This window comes from Pristiophorus japonicus, chromosome 1 (genome assembly GCF_044704955.1).
Source record: "Pristiophorus japonicus isolate sPriJap1 chromosome 1, sPriJap1.hap1, whole genome shotgun sequence".
In the NCBI taxonomy this organism is placed as follows: Eukaryota; Metazoa; Chordata; class Chondrichthyes; family Pristiophoridae; genus Pristiophorus; species Pristiophorus japonicus.
Genome location: NC_091977.1, coordinates 446592206 through 446604443, shown reverse-complemented (window position 1 = coordinate 446604443; position 12238 = coordinate 446592206). Strand labels below are relative to the sequence as shown.

Here is a 12238-nt window from a genome sequence, read left to right as displayed (position 1 = left end):
CTATCTGTGACTTGAATGCATTCAATGAGCTAGCCTCAACTGCTTCCTTGGGCAGAGAATTCCACAAATTCACAACCCTCTGGGAGAAGAAATTCCTTCTCAACTCGGTTTTAAATTGGCTCCCCCGTATTTTGAGACTGTGCCCCCTAGTTCTAGTCTCCCCGACCAGTGGAAACAACCTCTCTGCCTCTATCTTGTCTATCCCTTTCATTATTTTAAATGTTCCTATAAGATCACCCCTCATCCTTCTGAACTCCAACGAGTAAAGACCCAGTCTACTCAATCTATCATCATATGGTAACCCCCTCATCTCCGGAATCAGCCTAGTGAATCGTCTCTGTACCCCCTCCAAAGCTAGTATATCCTTAAGTAAGGTGACCAAAACTGCACGCAGTACCCAGGTGCGGCCTCACCAATACCCTGTACAGTTGCAGCAGGACCTCCCTGCTTTTGTACTCCATCCCTCTCTCAATGAAGGCCATCATTCCATTCCTGATTACCTGCTGCACCTGCAAACTAACTTACGGCCATACTAGTCTGAAAATGCCCGATCTCGTCTGATCTCGGAAGCTAAGCAGAGTCAGGCCTGGTTAGTACTTGGATGGGAGACTGCCTGGGAATACCAGGTGCAAGGAGATGGAGCACGCGGTGTCCACCGGTACGCTCGCGGCCTTCCGCGAGAGGTGGGCACCGGAGGGACTGGAGTGCATCATCACGCCCGGCAACCAAATTTTAATTTGATTTTACGTTTTTTAAGTTTAATTTGTTTTAATTGCCGGTGCTTTTAGTGTCCCCCTCTCCTTTTATAGGGGGCACTGGAAAAAAGGAAAAATTTGATTTTAGTGCCCAAAAAAAAAAACACAAAAAAAAACAAAAAAAAAACAAAAAAGGGCCTTGTAAATGTCTTGTGTGTGTCATCCAGGTCGGGTGGCACGGATACATGTTTTATGTTTTCGCAGGTAAACTCAAAAGAGTTTCATGCACAAGGACCCCCAGGTCCCTCTGCACCGCAGCATGTTGTAATTTCTCCCCATTCAAATAATATGCCCTTTTTACTGTTTTTTTTTTTCCCAAGGTGGAATGATCTCACACTTTGCGACATTATATTCCATCTGCAAAACCTTAGCCCATTCGCTTAACCTATCCAAATCTCTTTGCAGCCTCTGTGTCCTCTACACAACCCGCTTTCCCACTAATCTTTGTGTCATCTGCAAATTTTGTTACACTACACTCTGTCCCCTCTTCCAGGTCATCTATGTATATTGTAAACAGTTGTGGTCCCAGCACCGATCCCTGTGGCACACCACTAACCACCGATTTCCAACCCGAAAAGGACCCATTTATCCCGACTCTCTGCTTTCTGTTAGCCAGCCAATTCTCGATCCATGCTAATACATTTCCTCTGACTCTGCATACCTTTATCTTCTGCAGTAATCTTTTGAGTGGCACCTTATCGAATGCCTTTTGGAAATCTAAATACACCACATCCATCGGTACACCTCTATCCACCATGCTCATTATATCCTCGAAGAATTCCAGTAAATTAGTTAACCTGATTTCCCCTTCATGAATCCATGTTGCATCTGCTTGATTGCACTATTCCTATCTAGATGTCCCGCTATTTCTTCCTTAATGATAGCTTCAAGCATTTTCCCCACTACAGATGTTATGCTATCTGGCCTATAGTTACCTGCCTTTTGTCTGCCCCTTTTTTAAACAGAGGCGTTACATTAGCTGCTTTCCAATCCGCTGGTACCTCCCCAGAGTCTAGAGAATTTTGGTAGATTATAACGAATGCATCTGCTATAACTTCCACCATCTCTTTTAATACCCTGGGATGCATTTCATCAGGACCAGGGGACTTGTCTACCTTGAGTCCCATTAGCCTGTCCAGCACTACCTCTCTAGTGACAGTGATTGTCTCAAGATCCTCCCTTCCCACATTCCTGTGACCAGCAATTTTTGGCATGGTTTTTGTGTCTTCCACTGTGAAGACCGAAACAAAATAATTGTTTAAGGTCTCAACCATTTCCACATTTCCCATTATTAAATCCCCCTTCTCATCTTCTAAGGGACCAACATTTACTTTAGTCACTCTTTTCCATTTTATATATCTGTAAAAGCTTTTACTATCCGTTTTTATGTTTTGTGCAAGTTTACCTTCGTAATCTATCTTTCCTTTCTTTATTGTTTTTTTAGTCATTCTTTGCTCTCGTTTAAAATTTTCCCAATCTTCTGTTTTCCCACTAACCTTGGCCACCTTATATGCATTGGTTTTTAATTTGATACACTCCTTTATTTCCTTGGTTAACCACGGCTGGTTATCCCTTCTCTTACCGCCCTTCTTTTTCACGGGAATATATTTTTGTTGAGCACTATGAAAGAGCTCCTTAAAAGTCCTCCACTGTTCCTCAATTGTGCCACCGTTTAGTCTGTGTTTCCAGTCTACTTTAGCCAACCCTGCCCTCATCCCACTGTAGTCCCCTTTGTTTAAGCATAATACGCTCGTTTGAGACACTATTTCCTCACCCTCCATCTGTATTACAAATTCAACCATACTGTGATCACTCACTCCGAGAGGATCTTTTACTAGGAGATCGTTTATTATTCCTGTCTCATTACACAGGACCACATGTAAGATGGCTTGCTCCCTTGTAGATTCTGTAACATACTGTTCTAAGAAACAATCCCATATGCATTCTATGAATTCCTCCTCCAGGCTACCCCGTGCGATTTGATTTGACCAATCGATATGTAGGTTAAAATCCCCCATGATTACTGCCATTCCTTTTTCACATGCCTCCATTATTCCCTTGATTATTGCCCTCCCCACTGTGAAGTTATTATTTGGGGACCTATAAACTATGCCCACCAGTGACTTTTTCCCCTTACTATCTCTAATCTCCACCCACAATGATTCAACATTTATTCATTAGAGCCAATATCGTCTCTCTCAACTGCCCTGATATCATTCTTTATTAACAGAGCTACCCCACCTCCTTTCCCTTCTTGCCTATCTTTCCGAATTGTCAGATACCCTTGTATGTTTAATTCCCAGTCTTGGCCACTCTGCAACCACGTTTCTGTAATGGCCACCAAATCATACTCCTTTTTAATGATTTGTGCCGTCAACTCATTTACTTTATTTCGAATGCTGCGTGCATTTAGGTAGAATGTTTTAGTACTAGTTTATACATCATGATTTTTAGTTTTGACCCCTCCTGCAGTCCCTTTTATATTCAGTGGCCCTTTTTGTTTTTTGCCTTGTGTTTCTCTGCTCCCCACTTTTCCTCATCTCCTTTCTGTCTTTTGCTTTTGTCTCCTTTTTTTGTTTCCCTCTGTCTCCCTGCATTGGTTCCCATCCCCCTGCCATATTAGTTTAACTCCTCCCCAACAGCATTAGCAAACACTCCCCCTCTGACATTGGTTCCGGTCCTGCCCAGGTGCAGACTGTCCGGTTTGTACTGGTCCCACCTCCCCCAGAACCGGTTCCAATGCCCCAGGAATTTGAATCGCTCCCTGCTGCACCACTGCTCAAGCCACATATTCATCGGAGTTATCCTGCGATTCCTACTCTGACTAGAACGTGGCATCTGAGGAGAGACTGTGCACTTTGTAACTAGGCAAACAGAGACATCCTGCAGGCGAGAGTAGATTTCTTTGTAACTTGAGATGCAAACTAAGAAATCTGCATGCACCAGGTAATGCCTTCCAGCCAATGTTGTCCCAAGTCGGAGTTTCCTCCTTATCTATGCAATGGGCCTCTATCAGCATGGTAGGAAGAGGTGCATTGTGCAGCCTCTGTTGTGCCAGCCACCTTTATGTTCTAGTTCTTCAATGCCCCATGCAAAAATTTTCATCACAAACTCTCTATCAGGAAATTTGACAGAGGCCTGAGACTGATTCCTGCTCTAGGGTCCTTAGTGGCAGGTTTGTCCTCCCTCTTTGCAACTGCTTCCCCGTTTTTCCACATATATTCATCATTAGCTTGGTCCTTGATCTTGCAAGTGATCATATGCTTACAGCACAGAAGGAGGATATTCGGCCCATCGAGCCTGTGCCGGCTCTCTGCAAGGGCACTTCAGCTCGACCCACTCCCCTGCCCTTTCCTCATAGCCTTGCAAATTTTTTTCTTTCATGTACTTATCCAATTCCCTCGATTTGCATCTGCCTCCACCACCAGAGGAAACTCTTCTGTTAGACTCCAAGCAGTTCATTGCATAGAATAATATGGAAATATGTTTCAAAGGAAAAATAAATTTCTAGGTCGAAATGATATTGAACTGCTTACTTTGTCATAGAAGCATAGAAAATGGGTGCAGGAGTAGGCCATTTGGCCTTTCGAGCCTGCACCGCCATTCAATGAGTTCATGGCTGAACATGCAACTTCAGTACCCCATTCCTGCTTTCTCGCCATACCCCTTGATTCCCCTAGTAGTAAGGACTACATCTAACTCCTTTTTGAATATATTTAGTGAATTGGCCTCAACAACTTTCTGTGGTAGAGAATTTCACAGGTTCACCACTCTCTGGGTGAAGAAGTTTCTCCTCATCTCGGTCGTAAATGGCTTACCCCTTATCCTTAGACTGTGACCCCTGGTTCTGGACTTCCCCAACATTGCGAACATTCTTCCTGCATCTAACCTGTATAAACCTGTCAGAATTTTAAACGTTTGAGGTCCCCTCATTCTTCTGAACTCCAGTGAATACAAGCCCAGTTGATCCAGTCTTTCTTGATATGTCAGTCCCGCCATCCCAGGAATTCGTTGCACTCCCTCAATAGCAAGAATGTCCTTCCTCAAGTTAAGAGACCAATACTGCACACAATACTCCAGGTGTGGCCTCACCAAGGCCCTGTACAACTGTAGTAACACCTCCCTGCCCCTGTACTCAAATGCCCTCGCTATGAAGGCCAACATGCCATTTGCTTTCTTAACCACCTGCTGTACCTGCATGCCAACCTTCAATGACTGATGTACCATGACACCCAGGTCTCGTTGCACCTCCCCTTTTCCTAATCTGTCACCATTCAGATAATAGTCTGTCTCTCTGTTTTTACCACCAAAGTGGATAACCTCACATTTATCCACATTATACTTCATCTGCCATGCATTTGCCCACTCACCTAACCTATCCAAGTCACTCTGCAGCCTCAGCATCCTCCTCGCAGCTCACACTGCCATCCAACTTAGTGTCATCCGCAAATTTGGAGATACTACATTTAATCCCCTCGTCTAAATCATTAATGTGCAATGTAAACAGCTGGGGCCCCAGCACAGAACCTTGCAGTACCCCACTAGTCACTGCCTGCCATTCTGAAAAGTACCCATTTACTCCTACTCTTTGCTTCCTGTCTGACAACCAGTTCTCAATCCACGTCAGCACACTACCCCCAATCCCATGTGCTTTAACTTTGCACATTAATCTCTTGTATGGGACCTTGTCGAAAGCCTTCTGAAAGTCCAATTATACCACATCAACTGGTTCTCCCTTGTCCACTCTACTGGAAACATCCTCAAAAAATTCCAGAAGATTTGTCAAGCATGATTTCCCTTTCACAAATCCATGCTGACTTGGACCTATCATGTCACCTCTTTCCAAATGCACTGCTATGACATCCTTAATAATTGATTCCATCATTTTACCCACTACCGATGTCAGGCTGACCGGTCTATAATTCCCTGTTTTCTCTCTCCCTCCTTTTTTTAAAAAGTGGGGTTACATTGGCTACCCTCCACTCCAAAGGAACTGATCCAGAGTCTATGGAATGTTGGAAAATGACTGTTAATGCATCTGCTATTTCCAAGGCCACCTCCTTAAGTACTCTGTGATGCAGTCCATCAGGCCCAGGGGATTTATCGGCCTTCAATCCCATCAAATTCCCCAACACAATTTCCTGACGAATAAGGATTTCCCTCAGTTCCTCCTTCTTACTAGACCCTCTGAACCCTTTTATATCCGGAAGGTTGTTTGTGTCCTCCTTAGTGAATATCGAACCAAAGTACTTGTTCAATTGGTCTTCCATTTCTTTGTTCCCCGTTATGACATCCCCTGATTCTGACTGCAGAGGACCTACGTTTGTCTTTACTAACCTTTTTCTCTTTACATATCTATAGAAGCTTTTGCAGTCCGTCTTAATGTTCCCTGCAAGCTTCCTCTCATACTCTTATTTTCCCTGCCCTAATCAAACCCTTTGTCTTCCTCTGCTGCGTTCTAAATTTCTCCCAGTCCCTGCGTTCACTGCTATTTCTGGCCAATTTCTATGCCACTTCCTTGGCTTTAATACTATCTCTGATTTCCCTTGATAGCCACGGTTGAGCCACCTTCCCTTTTTTATTTTTATGCCAGACAGGGATGTACAATTGTTGTAGTTCATCCATGCGATCTCTAAATGTCTGCCATTGTCCATCCACAGTCAACCCCTTAAGTATCATTCGCCAATCTATCCTAGCCAATTCACGCCTCATACCTTCAAAGTTACCCTTCTTTAAGTTCTGGACCGTGGTCTCTGAATTAACTGTTTCATTCTCCATCCTAATGTACAATTCCACCATATTATGGTCACTCTTCCCCAAGGGGCCTCGCACAACAAGATTGTTAATTAATCCCCCCTCATTACACAACACCCAGTCTAAGATGGAACCTAGTTGGTTCCTCGACATATTGGTCTAGAAAACCATCCCTTATGCACTGCAGGAAATCCTTCTCCACCGTATTGCTTCCAGTTTGGTTAGCCCAATCTATATGCATATTAAAGTCACCCATGATAACTGCTGCACCTTTATTGCATGCAAATTTTGTGATCTCTTAACCATCCACTGTGTTACTGCTGGGTAACAGCTTGTCTCTTACCTCTTATTAATGCAAAATTTTATTTTAGTTCCCATTAATGTTGTAATACACTAATCTGTTTACAACTTTAGACCTGAACAGTTTGGTTGTTCTGGATAATTTGAGCTGCAGATAATTTATAGTAACGCATGCATATATTTTTCTTGTAGGTCTGATGCCCTTGGACAGATCCTTCCTCAGCTGGGCAAGGACTGGACCCACCCAGGGATTGCCAAACTTTATCATAAAATACATGAGTATGTGTCTGCCAGTTACATCACAGGAAAAATAACATTGCCAAGAGATTGTAACGAGAGAGTTGAATTCATCTTTTTTCCCCCCGCCCCTGCCAATTTCCTCCATGATGGTGACTCCTTGCTGTGGTTATGAGATATGGTTCATGGAATGGATATAGCACAGAAGGCAGCTAATTAGCCCGTCGAGTCCGTGCTGACTCTCGGCTAGGCCCCTGCCCTTTCCCTGGTTCCATGGCACTGGATGCCCTCAATTGCCCTGCCCAAATGGCCATTATTTGAGTCTTGACTGCTTATCCACATTGAAAGTCACAGCTGAGCCTGATCTCGCCTGCCATCCAGAAATGTGTACTTCCAGCAAGGGTGCTTGGCAGATTTTACACTCAAACTAAGCATGCTTAAACAAATTGTACCATTAACCCTGGACTGAACCTGTTATATTTCTGGTCTGTATTCTGCTAGTCACTGGATAAACTAGTTAAGCGATTCAGGGTTGGTCAAGATATTTGATGGCTGATGGAGAGTAATAACCTTTCTGGTCCTGCACATTCCTATGAGCTATGGTGATATCTGTAACAAATATGGAGACCTATCATATACCAAATCATGAAGTCTATATTTTTAAGATCTGAAATGTGGCTGGTTACTTTAAATTTTGCCTCCTGCAATTGGTAGCTGAGTTGAAATGTATGCCAACAGACAATATCCATAGCCGTTCAGATCCCTTGGAAGGCATGACATTATTCATTTGCAAATAGGTTCTGATTGCAAAACAAGCAGAAACCACTTAACAGACTGCTTACTTTATCCGACAAATAACAAGGTAAAGGGCTTAGCAATTGCAGATGGATTTGTCTGATATCTAGTTGAGATTCAGGACACCATCACATTATTAATTTGAAATAAATACAGAGAATGCTGAAAATACTCAGCAGGTCAGGCAGCATCTGGAGAGAGAAAGAGTTAACGTTTCAGATCGATGACCCTTTGTCAGTACTGAAAAAAGTTAAGAGATGTAACAGATTTTTAAGCAAGTGTAGGGGCAGGGAAAGGTCGGAGGGAAGGTCTGTGATGGGATGGAAGGCAGGAGAGATTAAATGACAAAAGGGATGATGGAAGGCAAAAGGAGATGGTAATGGGACAAGTTCAGAAACAAAAGATGACTAGATGAGGTGTAAATGGGAATGGCAGAATCATCAACAGCTGCCATGTGAGGGGGAAAAAAACTAGGGGCAGAGATTATGGTCTGAAATTGTTGAACTCCACGTTACAGAGAAGACTGTAAAGTGCTTAATCGAAAGATGAGATGTTCCTCGAGCTTATATTGAGCTTCGTTGGAACAGTGGAAGAGGCCGAGAATGGAGATGTGGGAGTGGAGCATAGAATTAAAGTGACAGGCGACTGGAAGTTCATGGTCACGCTTACGGACTGAAAGGAGGTGTTCTGCAAAGCGGTCACCTAATCTATGTTTGGTCTTCCCAATGAAGAGGAGCCCGCATCGTGAACAGCGAATACGGTATACTAAATTGGAAGAAGTAAGAGTAAATCGCTGTTTCACCTGGAATGAGTGTTTGGGGCCCTGGGCAGTGGGAAGAGAGGAGGTGAAAGGGCAGGTGTGGCATTTCCTGTGCTTGCAAGGGAAGGTGCTGTGGGAAGGAGAAGGGGTGGTTGAGGAGTGGACCAGTGTGTCGTGGAGGGAGTGGTTCCTTTGGAATGATGAAAGGGGAGGGGAAGATGTGTTTGGTGGTGGAATTATTCTGGAAGTGGCAGAAATGGCGGAGGATAATCCATTAAAATATGGAGGCTGGTGGAGTGAAAGGTGAGGACAAGGGGAACTTTAATTGTGGTTCTGGGAGGGAGGGGAAGTGATGTGAGCAGAAGTGCGGGAAATAGATTAATAAATACATCATTTGATTTTGTTCAACTGTGGAAGACTTTTTATTGTTTTTTGGTGTACCAGATTGCTTTAAAATGTCAGCTGTGGCTCAGTTGGTAGCACCCTCACCACTGAGTCAGAGGGTTGTGGGTTCAAGTCCCATTCCAGGGACTTGAGCACAAAAATCTAGGCTGACACTCCAGTGGAGTGCTGTCCTGTCGGAGGTGCCATCTTGCGGATGCGACGTAAAACCAAGATCCCGTCTGCTCTCTCAGGTGGACGTAAAAGATCCCATGGCACTATTTTGAAGAAGAGCAGGGCAGTTATTCCTGAATTCTGGCCAATATTTATGCCTCAATCAACAGCATTAAAAACAGATTATCTGGTCATTATCACATTGTTGTTTGTGAGACCCTGCTGTGTGCAAATGGGCTGCCGCGTTACCTACATTACAACAGTGACATCAAAAACGCATTAAAAAGTACCTCATTGGCTTTAAAGTGCTTTGGGATGTACGGGGGTCGTGAAAGGTGCTATATAAATGCAAGTTTGTTCTTTTCTTTAAAGGGTTTGAGTTGTATCTCAACATGGAAGCCTTAAACCTGTAGAGGAAAGTGTAGCTTGTTCAAGACTAGTTGTTGGAGAAGCCACAAAGTGGCCAAAACTATTGGGAGGACAGAAGACTGGGAAACTTTTTTAATGGCCAGCAAAGGACAACTAAAAAAATGATTAAGAAAGGGAACATCGACTATGAAAGTAAATTAGCACAAAATATAAAAACAGATAGCAAGAGTTTCTATAAGTATATAAAAGGAAAAGAGTGGCTAAAGTAAATGTTGGTCCCTTAGAGGACAAGACCAGGGAACTAGTAACGGGGAACATGGGGATGGCAGAAACTCTGAACAAATATTTTGTATCAGTCTTTACAGTAGAGGACACTAACAATATTCCAACAGTAGATAGTCAAGGGGCTATAGGGGGGGAGAAACTTATCACAATCACTAAGGAGGTGATACTCAGTAAGATAATGGGACTAAAGGCAGATAAATCCCCTGGACCTGATGGCTTGCATCCTAGGGTGGTAAAAGGACATAGACAGGCTAAGTGAATGGGCAACAATTTGGCAGATGGAGTATAATGTTGGAAAGTGTGAGGCTGTGCACTTTGGCAGAAAAAAAATCAAAGAGCAAGTTATTATTTAAATGGAGAAAGATTGCAAAGTGCCGCAGTACAGCGGGACCTGGGGTACTTGTGCATGAAACACAAAAAAGGATAGTATGCAGGTACAGCAAGTGATCAGGAAGGCCAATGGTATCTTGGCCTTTATTGCAAAGGGGATGGAGTATAAAAGCAGGGAAGTCTTGCTACAGCTATACTAGGTATTGGTGAGGCCACACCTGGAATACTGTGTGCAGTTTTGGTTTCCATATTTACGAAAGGATATACTTGCTTTGGAGGCAGTTCAGAGAAGGTTCACTAGGTTGATTCTGGGGATGAGGGGGTTGACTTATGAGGAAAGGTTGAGTAGGTTGGGCCTCTACTCATTGGAGTTCAGAAGAATGAGAGGTGATCTTATCGAAATGTATAAGATTATGAGGGGGCTTGACAAGGTTAATGCAGAGATGATGTTTCCACTGATGGGAGAGACTAGAACTAGAGGGCATGATCTTAGAATAAGGGGCCACCCATTTAAAACAGATGAGGAGGACTTTCTTAGGGTTGTAAATCTGTGGAATTTGCTGCCTTGGAGAGCTGTGGAAGCTGGGACATTGAATAAATTTAAGACAGAAATAGACAGTTTCTTGAGCGATAAGGGGTTATGGGGAGCGAGCGGGGAAGTGGAGCTGAGTCCATGATCAGATCAGCCATGATCTTATTAAATGGCGGAGCAGGCTCGAGGGGCCGTATGGCCTACTCCTGTTCCTATTTCTTCTGTTTTAAGCAGTCTGACCGCATGGGGCAGTGGTGGTGTCGCGAGGTAGTGGAATGATAGAGTTGGGTGTTGTCAGTATGTACATGGAAGATGACCCCATGTCTGTGAATGATGCCTCCATGGGGCAGCAGATAGAAAAGGGGGCCGAGGATAATTTCTTGAACTCTGGAGGTAATGGGTGAGAAGAGGAACCATTGCTGTAGGTGCCCTTGCTACAATCAGATAGGTACAAGTGAAACCAAGTGGAAGTGGAGAATGGAGGAGAGGCATTGGCAGAAGATGGTGTTGACCATGTCAATGGCTATAATGAGGACAAGAAAGCATAATGCATAATAGTTGCACTTAAAGGAATGAAGTTTGTCATTTTAGTTGGTGCCATTTTGATGCTAATTGGAAACCTGATGGGGGAAATTAATACAGGGAATTGTCGGGAGGCAACTCAAGAGCTTTGGAGAGGAAAGAAAAATTGCAAGGGTAGTTTTTTTTCTTCCAGGAGAGGAATACCAAAGAAATGAAGCTTTACAAATACATTCACATTTGTAAAAGAAAGCAAGCCATTGTTCTTGATTTAACTGCATCTACTCAGAGTTTGCCAAATAAAATATATTTGCAGGAGAACTTTTTTAATTATTTGCTTATTAAAGCAATGAATCATGTCTGTAATGGCTATGTATGTACATTTCTAATCAATCTGTATTACGTATGTAAATACAAATGTAGATTTAGTATTAATATGGATTTTCCGATGTATTTCTAATTAGATTGGTTCACCAGAAAAATCTGAATAATTTGCGTCATAGTCAATGGTATTGTTATGAATAGCAGAGTCAAATGTTGTACACTGCATAATTACAAGATAAAACAATATTAACATTTTAATTATCTAACTCGGAGATAACAGTTTTGTAATAGTAACAAGATATAGGCAGTGTGGGTGTGATTTCCCCAGAGGGAAGTTCTTGATTTTCCAGCAGGGAAGAAAAATAATTGAAGAATAGCTGTTGCATAACTCATTATAATCAAATTGAGCATTGTGTACAGGAGCTTAAGAGCAAGCCATCTGGCACTCCTCTTGACCAGGAGATGGGGTGTATGCAAGTACTGTTTGCCTCATTTCTGCCAGCTAAAGTTTTTCTGTTTTCTGCCCTTCTTTCCAGAAGGTGCTAATTTTTGCTGTATATAGATCCACAGGCATTGGTAGCTCCAGTAACATAATCACTCTTCACGTGAGAGCCAAGATTATAGACATTAGTCAGGAACAAAATATAGAAACAACATCAAATATACAATTATATTAATCAACCTAACTAATAAGTAACCCTTGATGCACAGGAATTAATTGAG

The 12238-nt window shown here is 42.9% G+C and overlaps 1 protein-coding gene and 1 pseudogene across 1 annotated transcript in view; both read left to right on the top strand.

The window, feature by feature from the left end:
- lpin2 (lipin 2) overlaps positions 1-12238 on the top strand; it is a 185197-nt gene that overhangs the window by 163439 nt on the left and 9520 nt on the right. Inside the window, exon 16 of the mRNA XM_070893051.1 lies at positions 7002-7088. Within this exon, the coding sequence (XP_070749152.1) occupies positions 7002-7088 (87 nt within the window). The remainder of the gene's footprint in view (positions 1-7001; positions 7089-12238) is intronic.
- Positions 520-638, top strand: LOC139278692 (5S ribosomal RNA; annotated as a pseudogene).